At 38.6% G+C, this 15,230-nt stretch overlaps 2 protein-coding genes across 2 annotated transcripts; one reads left to right on the top strand and one right to left on the bottom strand.

Moving 5' to 3' along the window:
- The first annotated feature begins 7,681 nt into the window (after positions 1–7,681).
- gjb3 (gap junction protein beta 3) lies at positions 7,682–10,213 on the top strand. The gene is made up of 2 exons (XM_024274433.2): positions 7,682–7,856; positions 8,406–10,213. The coding sequence occupies exon 2, from the start codon at positions 8,473–8,475 to the stop codon at positions 9,340–9,342; it is 870 nt and encodes a 289-aa protein (XP_024130201.1). The 5' UTR covers positions 7,682–7,856; positions 8,406–8,472; the 3' UTR covers positions 9,343–10,213.
- Positions 10,214–10,519: 306 nt separating this feature from the next.
- hmgcl (3-hydroxy-3-methylglutaryl-CoA lyase) lies at positions 10,520–15,179 on the bottom strand. Its single transcript, XM_024274419.2, has 9 exons — positions 15,021–15,179; positions 14,700–14,783; positions 14,422–14,529; positions 14,237–14,332; positions 13,164–13,312; positions 13,009–13,072; positions 12,751–12,939; positions 12,533–12,658; positions 10,520–10,822 (listed from the first exon to the last, which is right to left on the bottom strand). Exons 1-9 carry the CDS (start codon positions 15,114–15,116, stop codon positions 10,721–10,723), a joined length of 1,014 nt encoding a protein of 337 aa, XP_024130187.1. The 5' UTR covers positions 15,117–15,179; the 3' UTR covers positions 10,520–10,720.
- Between the last annotated feature and the right edge of the window lie 51 nt (positions 15,180–15,230).

The following is a 15,230-nucleotide window of genomic DNA, read 5'->3' as shown; positions in this document are numbered from 1 at the left end:
CCAAGTTAACAGTCATATTTAGAAAAGCCTCTGCGCCTGAGATAAAAGAGTGGGATGAGGAGGTTCTCCCTCTTGCTGGGTTCTTTCTGTGCACTTTGCATCTTCTCCCCATGTGTGGGTTTCTCCAGGCTGTAGTCTAAAGAGTTGTAGATTTTACCTCATTTATGTATTTGTTCATTTATTTGACAGAGACATTGAAAAGCATTACTTCAAGAGCTTTTTTTCATCTGTTGTCTTTGGACTGATGGTAAAATTGTCTCCTTATGAAAAGACAAAATTAGAAACAAAAGACATTACAAGCATGAAGAGAAAAAAACATTTTAAAAAGTAAAAATACAATAAATGAGGAGACATAATGAATCATGATAATGAAATGTAAAATGGGCTGTAAAGTTTTGATTGTACTGGTATGGTGTGTCCCTTTATCGAGTAGGGCGGGCTCCTGACTAGAAATACGGATCGAGTTAAAAAAAAATAAAAATTCTTGTACTCAATGTTGTGAAAAATCCGTTGAACTTCTTGCTACAGCTTCAGGATGGGACACAGTAAAACAGGAAAGACTTCAAATTATTCACGTCTGTTTTGCATGTGACAAACATTCTGTACCTACGAGTACCTACAGATCAGAAATGAGAGTTAGAAACCCCCTTCACCTCCTCCTTGTTGACACAGTGGTGCATCATGGTCCTTATTTCTTAAGTCAATCAAGAGTTTTTGTACTGATATCAATTTTCCCATCTATAGTTTAATTGTCTCCAGTGTTGTCTGGAAATGCAAAGACCCAATCTGATGATGTTCTTGTGGCATTTTCTTATGATAATGAATGGACATAAATGTGGATATATAAAGAAAATTAGGTTTACATTTTGGGGATATGTCCTAGAAAACCACTAATATTGGCAACAAAAAACATAATCACAATGAAAAAGCTCTTGACATAGATCAGAAGTGGCTCTTTAATGACTGTTGGTGCGTGTGAGCTGATATTCAGTCAGCAATTAAGAAGGAAGGAGTACATAGCCCTGAGGGACACCAACGTTCAGGGGGAGGAGCCGAACATTCCCATCCTCAGACTGATGTCTGTGAGGGGGAGCTTCATCCACAGGCAGATGTGCTGTAAATCCTGGATAGAAATTTAACCGAAAATCCTTCGATTGCGTCAAATAGGAGAACAACTCAGTGGAGATAAGTTAAACACATAAAAAAACTTAAAGTTTCAGAAAATATTACATTACCTTCTTTTAATCCCAGTACTACTGCTGGGTGATATTGATTTTTTTTAATCATGATATAAATTATTTTATATCACAATAACGATATATCATGGTATACCAAAATAAAGTGTATTTTCAGTTATTCTCTGAATTACAAAAATGTCATTACTTACTTTTTCTGACTTTATATTTTCAAGCAACATGTCACTGAATCGTCACAAATGAGAAACTTTTGCACAATAGTTTCTTAGTAGGAAAACACATTTTTGCACAAAAGTTCAGCAATAAAAACAAAAAAAAGATAGAAATGATAAAACAGAAATGGCACAATATACAATTTTCTTTTGCCCACACAATATATATCGTCATATCACCCAGCACTACCCAGTACAGTAATTTATAGTCTGGAGATACAATGTGATAAATGTCTCATGCTACAGTGCACATCACAGTATATCCCGACTATACTAGGACAATTTTCACAATTTTATTTAAAGAATAGACTTAGAAAAGCTCTACCTAAATATTAACGCACCTTACATGTTAATAAAACAATAAATATTAAATTTATTTAACTCTAAGCACTGCAACTATCTCATGTGCAAGTTTCTTTTCCCCAAATGAATTCATCCTGCTTATCTTTTGGTAAATTGAAATATTTCCTCTTAAAGGGAACAGTCAATATTGTCGGATTTCCAAAGCCAAATATTTTTCAATATAAGAAAAAACATAGAATGAAGAAGATTTAACCAATAAGGTTCTAAAGGAATGATTCAAGAAATAAAATTCAGTAAAGTGCTGCAGTCTGGGTTTTAAGTAAAAAACAAAAGTAAGACGCTGAACTACGTTTTGTCATAATAAATAATTAAATATTGTCTTGTCAACATTTTAAATCGATATAAGTATTTCCAAATGAAATATCGTGATATATCGCCAAATTGATTTTTCTCTACAGCCCTAATATCTTCTGTAATAAAGGAGATTTAAAATGAATATTTTATTGCAAATATCATTACACTATTAAATCAAGCATCATCCAGTCCTGACAAAGGTAGAGTGTCATGTTCCTTCTTCATTTAAAAGACAGTCCTCTCCACACCTTTTAAAATAAGATATTTTTGAACCCTTACTGAACAAATTGGGAATTTTTAAGCGTTAAAATTTTACAAATAAGACTTTAAGAGACAAATGAGCTTTAAAAATCTAACAGAAAATGATTTACTGTGACACAATACTTCCTGTGTGGAATAGAAACCATGAAAGTAGCTTAAAATTTTGGTTAAGTGAAAGAGCAAAGTGAGGGAACTATTATGGTTTGGGCATGTTTTGCTGCTTGGTAGAGCTTGTTGGGCAGGGATTGGCAGGAGCACCAGACATAGTTTGGAATCTTTTGAAAGAAAATCAGATTGTTGCCAAGATGCCTTCTTTCTATCTATGACCTGTTACAACATGCAGAAAAACAAAACCTCCAGCTGGTTAGCTATCAAAATGATCTGACAACAAGACGTTACAACATTTCATTCTTTCTGTATTCTTTCTTGGAACTCCGGTCGTACATTTTTCATGAAACGGTTCCTTTACCCGCAGGGATAATTGGAGAGAACATAACAAATATTTGTTGAGTTCCATTAACAGGTAAATTAATTTTTTAGATACTTAGACACAATTATTTTTCTTGTTGTTAAAAGAAAACAAAAAAAGTGCCCATAATAAAAGAAAAATTGCATAAAATTTGACAGTAGTTGTGTATTTGGACAAAAATTATTTCTTCTTTGCAAAACAGATGCAAATGAGTTTACTTTCCTGATAGAATTATCATATAATGCAAAATTATGAGATTATATTTTACTGCATGAACACCCTTGCTTTCTTTGTCTTTTTGTTACAAACTATATAAAAGAATAAGTGAAAATAATCAAGTTATGGTGCCAAACAGTTGAGAGACGTTGCATATTTCCTCCTCCCTGGCATGTTTCCTTCCTCCCACGTTCCACGGTGAAACCTTTGACGTACATCCTGGACTTTTACATGATAAGTTGCCGTTGAGAGAAGCTGAATAATAGTGTGCGTTTGTACAGACCTATCCTATCCTTGTCAGACTGCCAGAACCAGTTCTCCTTTTGGATCCTTAAGAAACTTTTCCACTCCTTTCAACGCAGAACTTCCCTGCTGAGACGCCATGAATAGTAAGCCATGAATTAGTGTTACAATTGTGATGGAAATCTATGGAAAGGACATTAAAAACAAAGAGACACTAATTTTTTTTTTGCTTTTTAGAAAGTTATTTAAAGACAATAACTTTTTATTTGTTGATTTAGCTTTTTTATAAACTAAAAACAGAATGATGAAAAACTGAATCTCTTATGGAGCTCAAAAGTTCGAAATCCACCAGCAGAAATAAGGGAAACTGGGAATTTTTCAAAATTATTATGTGATGGCCACAGCACCTACAGCTTGGTGGCCATTTTGTTGCAAAGTGTGAAATGTGGCCATTTTTGCACGATAAAGACACAATCTCCACGAAATTTCACACACAACCACATCCACAACCACTATTGAAGTGTTTTTGACCTTTGACCTCACTAAGAGGCCACCAACCTAAAAATTTCCACTTAAAACATTTTTTTTTAAATCCTCTTTTTGTACCGTATAGAATTTAAACTCCTCTATGCCACTTCGATATGTAGCCTCTCAATTCCTCGAGCATCATTTGGAAGCTACTTCGAAAAAAATATTAGCTTTAAAGTTTGCAGATTTTAAATGGCAGGATTTCAGAAAAGTAGTGTTCCCTTAATTGTTTTATTGGAATGTTGTGAAAATGTAACTCCTAAATTGTTAGCCCAAGCTTAACAAAACAGCATATGACAGGAATATATTAGGAATGTAGGCAAAAAACCTCTGTTGCTAGGGAAATCCCAAAATTTACTTTTGTAGATTCTTTTAAAAATGACATATATATGTTTGTCACTTCCAGGCGACCAAAAAATATAATGGTTGCTATGGAGATAAAACCAAAAGAAAAGCTTCCATTTTGAAAAAATGAATTTTATTTTTTGTGAATTTGTCATGTGCAGCTGACCAGGGGGGAAGGGATGGGTCTGAAGCAGATGGTAAGTGGGGGGAGGTAAAACGGGGGAAGGTGGCACCTGTGGACCATCTTGATAACTTTTTTTTTTTTTCTACTTCTATGATATTACCCTTGAGTCAACCTGCCTCTGAACTTCTAATAAATGTTCATGCATGATTATATTTACCTTATTTTGTTTAATTTCCTCTTGTTCCACATGATCTTGTCATTTTTTAACAAACAAAAGTTCTAAAGTTTTGTCACATTGGTTTTCTTTTTTCCTCAGATTTTGTCGTCCTTTCACACTTCTGTTTGCAGTTTGTTTATATCATGTTTTCATCTCATTCATAGATGTTGCATAATCCACTTGTCTCGACACGTCCTCATGGAACAGCCAGAACCAGTTTTTTTTTCTTTATATGTTCTTAATGACACGTTTCCACCTCACATTCGGGTCAGCTGATTCACTTTAAAAGCATCTTCTCATCACAGACAGTACAGTTGTCATGACGACATGCTGTCTCTGTGTATGAAGTGACTGATTGAGTATGATGCTTTGTTTCCGTTGACATGTATTACTGCAGCAGTTAAAGTTGATGAGCCAGAGTCAAAGACTGCTCATTGTTTGGAGTCAAATTGAAGTCATGAAGCCAACTCAACTCTCCCTTAAACCTGTGTAAGCTCAAAGCTCTGTACCAATGGTTACCACATCTTTGTCTTTCTTTCAACAACTTTCTGCCCACACTTTTCTCTTCTTTTTTTCAAAATTCCAGGAAAGGCCGAAAGCAAACAGGAGGTCTGATAAAAAAATGAATAAAAGGAACAAATAAACTTGACTCGACAGCAAAGAAAAGGCACTTCTCAATCTTTTATACCCTGATTTGACTGCACTGTGTGCAGAAACGGCTCTGCAAGTACCAGCATGTTGTGTTGATGGTTCAAACAGGCGGAAATCCAAAGTTCTTCTCAGATTCAGTGGGAGGGATGGGCTAAAGCACATCTGTGAGCTATTGTAACCATACAGGTTCAATTTCTGTTGAAAACAATAATACAAATTAATAAGAGGAAGTCTGATGGTCAAATCATTGTTCTACTTTAGTAATCTAGAGTCTAATAGTTTCAGCTGTAAAGAACTCGTCTTTTCTCTGACTGGAAAGATTAAAATATTTGATCAAAATTTGAGAAATCTGAATATTTATGGGACAGAAACTGAACTTGCACAAAAGTTGGATAAAATGACAATTTGGGGAGAAATACTCAGAGCCATGTCAACTATGAAATGTTGTGTTTTTAAGTTACTTTCCTGCAAGTGAACTTCACAAACAGATGGATGTCAACAAGGAAAGAAAAATGTTCTGGTTATGTTGCAGAATGTCATCCCACACCCAAAAGTTGAAGAACGAGCACAGTTGGGGCTTTTCCAAGTTGAAATGGGTCCATAAAAACCTATTCATCAAAATACACAACTGAGATTTCATGGTGATTCTGTCACGGCAGATAAAGTGACAGTAAGAAGACTTGTGGGAGAAAAAAGGTCAAAGTTCCTCGTAGCTCTTATGAGATTTTGAGGAAAGTGATCCAAAGCAGATTGATTCAACAGAGAACTATCAAAGTAGGTTCTCTTGTGTCTCCATTCAGCTTGACTAGGTTTCAGTCATTTTCATTACAATTGAGAGTTGTTTAAAGCTGGGTGGGGTCTTTGTGTGGAATTTTCATGTGGTTTGGGGGCCTTTGTCCTTCCTACAAGCTACAGAGGCTTTAGGAACACAAGACCTGAACTGACCTGGGTCCACTTCACTTTCTCAATGTCAGACAGACTTGAGAAGTATGTTTTCACATAAGATAAACATCAGCATCCCCACATAGTCAGTGATCATTACAAAACAGCCTTCACTGGTGGTCTGTTCACTCTCCTTCCCTCGGGCCGGAGGTACAGGAGTGTGAAATTCAGGACCAGCAGACTCAGGAACTCTTTCTTTCCCTCTGCTATCAGACTCCTAACAGCTGACAGGAGTCTGCAACAGCAGACTGCTCCTTTGCACATCTGGATTATTTATCATATATATATATGTATCATTACTGGACTATTCATCATTATTAATGCACCTTAATAACAACTGCACATGTACCCCACTATCCAGTTCTGTCAGTCTCCTTTGCACAATAATGTCCACTGTAAATTTGCACAACTGATTTGTAAATATCTTAGTCACTAACATATGCATAGTTTGTTTATTTCTTATATATACCTTGTTTTCTGTCATCCTGTAAATATCCAAAAAACTTTATATTTTTTATCTTTATGGCATTCAGAGTGAGCTGCAAAGTAAGAATTTCATTGTACAGGGAAACCCGTTTCTTTACTGTACATATGACAATAAACCCTTTGAATCTTGAATCTTGAATCTTTGAATCTTGAATCTGTACTCTTGGAGAGAACCATAAACAAAAATGGGGAAGTAGCAGCATGGTTCTCAGTCTTAACTCTGGAAAAATAAGGAAAACTAGATTTTGGTGGATCTGATCTGTCACTTCTTTGGATGAAAGAGGAGGAACAACCTGACATGAAGCTGCTGATGACCTGCCGATGTTCCTTTTGGAAAAGTTTCTAGTAAAGATAAGGAGCAGCTGCAGAGAATCACGGAGACCTCCCATGGATTCAAGGCTGCCTCCTCTTAAGAAATGTGTGTCCTTTCATTCCACAAATTACCCTGCTACTGTTACACCGTCTTCTTATAAAATGTGAGCATGTCAAAGCGTCAACAACAACCGGAGATCCCAGGAGATCAGTGATAATAGTGACATCTGAGGACTTTGAGGCTGTCGGCTCATCTTGCACAGTCTTGCTAGTTCAAATAATGTGGAAGATCTTTCTACGAAAGAGGAATAAACTTCTTTAAAACCACACTTAGGCAGTGCGGTCAGAACATCCTTATTAAAGCTGGCTTGTTTTTGCATGTGAAAGCCTGGAAGAATTAAAAAAGAGTTATTCACTGTAAGGTGTGCCTCTACGGCTGCTCTTGGGTAACAAACACCAGTTGGCAAGTCGAAACAAGTTGGCAGTCCTGTTCTTGGAAACAAAGAACGAGAAAGTCATGACACTGACGTTCCTTTTGTATCATCAAGAGTTTTTATAGTCAAACTTTTATACATAAGTCTCCATAGAGCCGCAAACATAACGTTTCTCTTAAAAGTATCCTTTTAATATGTGCATTTTTACAGTAATCCAAAACAAACAATAAAAAGAAGTTGGGTTAATAATTCCTGATTTAATAAAGTGATAATCTTTTCTCTATGTTGTAAAGTGAAAATGTCCTCGACTTTCTCTGAAGCAAGGAGCAGAAATGGAGGCCTCGAGAGAAAGAGGAGGAGGGAGGAACCTTGAGGAACATCTGGGGAAGTTCCTCAGACTCCTCCCACAGGCGCAGTTCTCCACACAGAGGCGAATACCTGCTGGAAGCAGCCAAGTTTGTGCGCTAAAACACACAAAAACTAGCTTTAAACCATCAACAGTGTGTTAGTTACACTCATTCAGAAGATACATTGGAAGTAGTTATGGATTTTTACATTTGAAGGTAAGGGAAAAACTCGCTACAAATGTGGAAAAAGTTTTGGTTTGTTGTGCCGAGCGTGTGTGTCTGTCAGAAGGGATTGGAGTCGTGTTTGAGGCGGTGTTTTGTGGGCTTACACTGTAAAAGATGTGTTTATAAAGTTTAGGAATCGATTAAGAGCGAAGATTATTCCGAAAAAATGTGCGTAAAACGGCTTCGAGTCGTGCGTAAAGGCGCTTTTTCTGGTTTGTTCCGTATCCAGCGTCATTTTTTGACATTTTTTATGGTTACGAATACAAAGCTGGGCAATATTCTCCTAAATTTGTTTTTTGAATCATTATTATTATATTAAATTTAGAACATAGTAAGTTAAATGAGAATTCGCGTGCGCGCAACGACGTTGGATCCACTACCCTGAACCCAATTTCTCCAGATCTGCCGTTGCTCCCGGATGAGTCACAGTTTGGAATTGTCTCAACATGAAAACAGCTTTGGCATTTGTGAGAATGAACGTCAAAGTTAGATCTTTAAAATCAAATGTGATCAAAGCAGTTATTGTTGTTTTTCTTCCAGAAAAATCTTCCAGCTGAAAGAGAAGAATTCCAGATATTCCAGAGATATTTGATCAGCAGCCCAGAAGATGGACTGGAAGACCTTCCAAGCTCTCCTCAGTGGGGTCAACAAGTACTCCACTGCGTTTGGGCGGCTGTGGCTGTCGGTGGTGTTCGTCTTCAGGGTGATGGTGTATGTGGTGGCAGCCGAGCGGGTGTGGGGGGACGACCAGAAGGACTTTGACTGCAACACCAAGCAGCCGGGCTGTTCCAACGTCTGCTACGACCACTTCTTCCCCATCTCCCACATTCGCCTGTGGGCCCTGCAGCTCATTTTCGTGACCTGCCCCTCCTTCATGGTGGTCATGCACGTGGCGTACCGGAATGACCGTGAACGTAAGCACAAGGCCAAGTTTGGGGAGGACAGCAAGCTCTACAATAACACGGGGAAGAAACATGGCGGCCTGTGGTGGACGTACCTAATCAGCCTCTTCGCCAAGACGGGCATCGAGATCGGCTTCCTCTACATCCTCCACCGCGTCTACGACAGCTTCGACCTGCCCAGACTGGTCAAGTGCGAGGTGATGCCTTGTCCCAACGTGGTGGACTGCTACGTAGGACACCCCACCGAAAAGAGGGTCTTCACATACTTCATGGTGGGGGCATCGGCCCTCTGCGTCGTCCTCAACATCTGCGAGATCATCTATCTCATCTCCAAGCGCATCGCGAGAATCGCGCACAAGATCAAGCAGCACCGCCGCCATGTTGCCGTCTACCACGATCAGTACAACAACCACATGAGGAGGAGCAATCTGCAGATTTCAAAGGAAGAGGAGAAGGATGACAAAGACTTGCCTCCATCCTTCAACAATCTCTATAATTTACCACAGAGGCCACTTGGACCCTCGCTCGAAAAGAAGATCCGAGCCTCTGCTCCGAATTTGTCTTTGCAGTTGTAATGATCATCACCCCAAAGAGCAGACGCCAAACGGTTTTTGGATTTAATCCCCTCACAAATGATTCATGGGCCAAACTGCAGCATAAGTCTGGAAGTTAAGCCATCAGGACTGAATCCTTCACTTCTGACTGAAAGAATCATTTCAACTCGGGTTTTTTCAAATCAACTTCACAGATCTGCTCTAAAAACACATATTTATTTGTCTCCATGAACGGTTTTTCTACTTGAACTCGTGGCGGTGCGCCTCTTGACTTCTGCCCCAACGAACATTCCAGTTGATCTTGTTTCAGTCTTTTTTGTGATTGGAGATTATAAGGGAGGGGAAAAGGAAGGGAAAAAAACAGTCACTTAGGACACACCTGGCAGAGGTATTCAGAAGTCTTTGGTCGTCTCCGTGGTGACGCATCTCAAGCTCTCTTGAGGGCTTGGCTGGTTCCTCTCAATGGGCCTTTAAATGATTCCTCCCATCAAACTTTACGACGTCACCCGACTTGATTGAGGAGGTGAAACAGTCGGGAAGCTCCAGAAAGTCAGTTTGCTGGAAAACTGCAATACTTGAAGATTGTTAAATAATTGCAAAAAAAAAAAAAAAAGTTTCTATTGCATTTCTTGTTTATTACTCCTTTAAGTGTCATCAGCAGGCATGTTGCCAAAGTCTCAGGTCTGTGCATCAGTTTTTGTGCTTGTACAGTTTCTTTTTATCCAAATCCATCAAAAACATCCTTTAAATGTGGCGTCTGAGTGCAACACAGACGGGTGTTTTAATAAACTGTGGTATGCAATTTTCACACAGGTGGGATACATGTTTTTGTGCAATTATTTGTATTTTGTATAAAATTGTATAAATGGAAATACATTAAAAGGAATGTGTGCATTTGTGCAACAAGTTTCAAATGTCCAGAACTCAGAGCCCTGAAGTAAACTTGTCCATCAGGTTTTTAGAAAAAACTAAGAAGTTTTTTTTTGTCACTTAAAAACTGGAAAATCACGATGAACACTCATTTTTGGTTTTGCTTTTGTCACCAACTCACAGAATCATACAGATATTCACAAAAAAGCTATTTACAAAAATGATTAATACCAGCTTTTATTGTGAAATACTTTATTTTGAAAGTTTTCTATAATCTGTACAAACTGGAATTTAAGAGATTCGTTTAAAATAAATAAACATATACACATTTAACACAACAAAAAGTTCATTTTACATATCTTACTAACTGCTATGAATCAAGTTCTTAAACAATTATTCAAACTTGATTCTTCGTGACTTCCTGTAAGGCACCGTCCAGTGTGGTCATTTTTGGATTCATTACGAGCAGTCGTGACATCACTCCGAAGATGACGATGAGTCTGCACAATAGTGAGAGCGAGTGTGCTTTCTACAGTTTGCAGGTGGCCTGTGCCACTTTGGAGCTGCTCTTCCTGTTGAGAGTCCGACAGATGAAAGCTCCAGCGTCCATCAGCTTTGAGAGCTCCACCCCCTGAGGAGAAACGTTCACACTCTGAGAGCAGCTTTAAACAAGAAAATACACACAAAACCCAAACATCTGTCAAAGTACGGCCCAAAAATGTTACAAATATATCTATTTTGACACGTGTGTTGGTATTTTTAATACTGTGTTGATCCACTTTTCTTTAAATATTACAGACTAGTCACAAATAATGAAAACTTCAGAAGCTTTGACTTTAAGAGATCGGCTCAAGATGATCTTTTTCCAAGATGTGTGTGTTTGAACTAGACGAAGTACTTCTTTTTTCCAAGCCAACAACTTCACCAACAGACTTTTTTTTTTTTAATTTAAAGTTAGTTCAGGGAATGAAAAAAAAAAATCTATCCACTCTCTTAAAGACAGTAAGATTTATGGCCGTCACATTTTGATTGCTTAAATGTGAGCCGAGCTGTAGACTGAACTCCACCTGCTGGTAGGACGCATCAGACACTGATTGAACTGATTTATGGAGGATTAAAAAAATGGGAGGGCTTAAAAAGAATCCAACACATATAATTAGGAGTGCTGCACTCCTAATTATATGTGTTGAATCTGATTATTATTTTTTTATTTCTATTTATTTGCTCTTTTTTCCTGTTGTAATACATAAATCCTAAAAAAGATACTAAACAATACATGAATAATATTAGATTTTTCCATTTACTTCTTCATGTTTCATTTGATGAAATAAAAATAAATGTTTTTGCTTTAGTTTTCCAATTTATTTGGAAATTTCTGCCTTATTTATTTATTTTTCAATATTTATCATTTATCATTTATTGCATCCAAGTTGGGCTTGATGGTGGTGTGGTGGTTAACATGGATGTAAGAAATTATCAATTCAGTGAAATATCACAATACTTTATTTGGCGATTCTTGTATCAATTAAAAAACTGCCAAGGTCATATTTAATTAATTATTTATAAGCAAACATGTAGTACAGTCTTTTTTTTCCCCACTTAAATATTTCCTAAACTACCAAAAGAAAAGCATCATGGATTTGCTCAAGTAAAAGCAACTTGTTTCAGAGACAGTTACAGTGCTTAATGTTATATACTAATGTTATGATCATTAAATAATATGCAATTTACAATTTACTAATGTGAAAAATGTATTAATATTCTGATAATTCTTGAGTCTTAATTAAAAAAAAAAGTGAAATATTGTCTGGTACTGTATTGGGATACGTGTCGTATCATGACGTATATCTTAAAGCACATCATATCGGCAGACTCTTGTGCCAAAGTCATTTGGCTTCCTCCCACAGTCCAAAAACATACTTCATAGGTTGATGGTATCTCTAAGTTGTTGCTGGGTAAGAATATGTGGCCCTGAAACAAGACCTACATCACCTTTGCCTAATGGTAGGTGGTGTTCTGAAGATGGATTCAAGATTTAAATGTTAATCCTGACAGTTTTTCTTTTTTTTGGCCTTTTCACCTTCTTTTTCTGACTGCATCTCACCAATCAGCCCAGAGGAGGATGGGTAAAAGCTAAGCACACATTTCACACACTTTGACACGGAACAACAAACCGAAACTTCTCTGGTTGTTGTGCTCTCGAGGATGTGAGTGCTTTTTAATGACTTTAAGAGTTAATGATTTAAAGAATTGAAGGAAACAATTTTTATAAAATGTGGTTAAAGGTAGAGAGATGGAAATAAAAATGTCTAAAAATGATCAATAATCAGCTTCTTCTTACCGTCTGAATTCCAAGTCCGTGCAGCATGTAAACAACGTCTTCGGTCGCAACGTTTCCAGAAGCCCCCTGAGCGTACGGACAGCCCCCCAGTCCGGCTACAGACGAGTCCACCACGCTGATACCCATCTAGAAAAACAACAAAAATAAAGGAATGTCTTCATTTTACTGGAGATTTTATTCTAGAGATTTCTAAATAAAATATTAGACGTGAACAGTACCTGCAAGGCGACGAGGATGTTAGCCAAAGCCTGGCCGTAGGTGTCATGGCAGTGCACTGCCAGAGCGCTGACTGGCACCTCTCTGGTCACAGCCTCAAGCATGTCCACCATGCTACCAGGAGTCCCGACCCCGATAGTGTCGCCCAGGGAGATCTCATAGCAGCCCATGGCGTACAGACGCTTAGCCACCTGTGACGTAGACGTACGGTTATTGTGTCCAAAAAAAAAAAAGGCAGAATACTTTTAGTCAGAACTCACATGTGCAACTTTCTCAGGTGCCACCTTGCCTTCATATGGGCATCCGACGACGCACGAGACATAACTGTGGTGACGTGAAACACGGATACGAGACTTAAACAACTCCTGATGATTTAAAAGTGTGTTGGCGGTAGAGAGGAAACCGGTAATCATACCCTCTAACTGGCACAGCGGCCTCCTTCGCTGCTTTCATGACTTCGTCAAAGCGTTGTAAACTCTCATCCACTGAGCAGTTTATGTTCTTCTTACTGAACAGCTCTGATGCAGCACCAAATATGGCGACTTCAGACGCTCCTGCCTTTACCTGCAGAAAGAACAGGGAGGAAAAAAAAAAATGACCATTCTCATCAGACTAAACAGATGAACACGAGGGACGTCTCCTGTAAGGCTGAGGGGAAGAAGAAGTCAACTCTCTTGTAGATGGAGACATGGAAGATTATTTTATTTTTTAAGAACATTTTTAACTGATTTATTCAATCTTATCCAATAACTGTGAAGATAAAGTTCTCCAGAATGACTTGAACTGTGTTTGATCATAAAGAGCTTGAAAAAAATCTGGGATTCCAATTCTCTCCTAATTTAATGATCCTGAATTTGATTTTTTGCTGGTTTTTTTATTGCAGACGAGGCAGAGATGACGTTACAAACGTGGGCAACAGCAAGATAGTGTCAGCCGGGTCATCGGCCTGCAGCAGTTCTGATTGGACGGCGGCTGTCCATAGCAAGTACCATGTCAGAGGGGCCACTGACCGATGTAAAAAGAATAATAATCTGGTGGCCATTTAATTGTAATTTTTTCTCAAAACCTCCACAGTTCCAACACCTTGTGTAAAAATGAGACTGCTCCTGATTACTACTGTCGCCATGCAGCCACCTGCCAAATTAGCTGAAAAACTTGCATTAAAGCTGCACACAGTGGAATTCTGGGATATGTGAGGGTAGTCTAAGGTAACAGAAAACTGTAATTTACTGTATGTAGGGCTGGGTTGAAAATATACATGCAATTGTATAATGAACCAAAGATGAATAAAAACTAATTATGAAAAGTTGAAAATAAATGAATGTAGAATCGTAAATTTGAGATCTGAAAGCCAATCTATTTATCGCTCTGTCAGTGATGCTTATTAATGCCGTTTTGTACTTCATCTGTGTCACTTCTTTTCTTTATTCTAACATGTTTTCGCGCTCTTTGGAGCATGATGGGAACAGGAAGTCTCGGTGAACTTACAGCAGCCTGGAAACCCTTGAGATTGGGCGTGAGGACTGGATAAGTCACTCCTGGTTTCCTTTGAATCCCTTTCATCACCTCCACCTGGTCAGCCATCTAACCAGGTGAGCAGACAGAAACAGGTCAGTTCTGCAAAAGTGGGCGTGTCCGTACTCTCCTCACAAACCAATGAGGCAGCTACTGACCTGAGGGACCCACTTCGGAGAAACAAAGCTGGTGGCCTCGATGACTTGCAGGCCTGACTCTGACAGCATGTCAATCAAATGAATTTTAGCCTCTGTAGGGACGATGCTCTGCAAAAAGAAGTCAAAGCAGCACCGATTGATTTTAACTATGCACCTGTTTCACCTGAACCGTCAGGACTGAGTCTTCTGGGAATAGTTACAGCGATGTTACGTCATTACTGCCCTTAAGCAGGTTCAAACCGGGTCTGAATGTTCTACTGTAAACATGTGAATGTCACCTTCTCGTTTTGAAGTCCATCTCTGGGTCCCACCTCCACGATCTTCACCTTCTCTGGGAGCGCGTGGCCCGCTTTTAAGCCACTCTGGGAAAATTCAACAAAATAAAAACATAAAGAGTCTCGACATTAAAGGTCAGAAAAAGGTGAAACGGACCTGACAGTCACAAAGTGCGTCAAAAAGGAAAAATAAACAAATGACCTCCTTCATGGGTTAGTAGGTAAACAAAACTAGCATGGTAGCTACTAGCTCTGTGAAAGTTAGTTTTCTTTGGAGTCATTTAACCCTAAGAATATGGACTTAGCTGTAAATTAAATACTCACCGCTTGAACCTTCGCTGCGGTGCTCAACGCCAGGTAATGTTGACCCATCGCTGAGCTTAAAACCCCTCTGTTGAGAAGCCTGACCACAGCCGCCATGACAGCCCTCTCCGTGACGTCACGCGCCCACCAGGGAGGAGCGAAGGAGCGCCCTCTACAGACCAGAGGTTGACACTACTTTTATTTCCTTTAGAGAAATGCTAGTTTAGCGAG

The sequence above is a fragment of the Oryzias melastigma genome, linkage group LG22, assembly GCF_002922805.2.
Source record: "Oryzias melastigma strain HK-1 linkage group LG22, ASM292280v2, whole genome shotgun sequence".
Lineage (NCBI taxonomy): Eukaryota > Metazoa > Chordata > Actinopteri > Beloniformes > Adrianichthyidae > Oryzias > Oryzias melastigma.
The sequence above is the reverse complement of the archived record's forward strand: the minus strand, read 5'-3'. Positions and strand labels throughout refer to the sequence as shown.

Coding starts and splice junctions, on each gene's coding strand:
- gjb3 (XM_024274433.2), top strand. CDS start 8,473: ATGGACTGGAAGACCTTCCAAGCTCTCCTCAGTGGGGTCAACAAGTAC.
- hmgcl (XM_024274419.2), bottom strand. CDS start 15,116: ATGGCGGCTGTGGTCAGGCTTCTCAACAGAGGGGTTTTAAGCTCAGCG. Junction 13,313..14,236: donor TCAAGGGTTTCCAGGCTGCT/GTAAGTTCACCG, acceptor TTCTTTCTGCAG/GTAAAGGCAGGAGCGTCTGA. Junction 12,940..13,008: donor CACCTGAGAAAGTTGCACAT/GTGAGTTCTGAC, acceptor TCTACGTCACAG/GTGGCTAAGCGTCTGTACGC.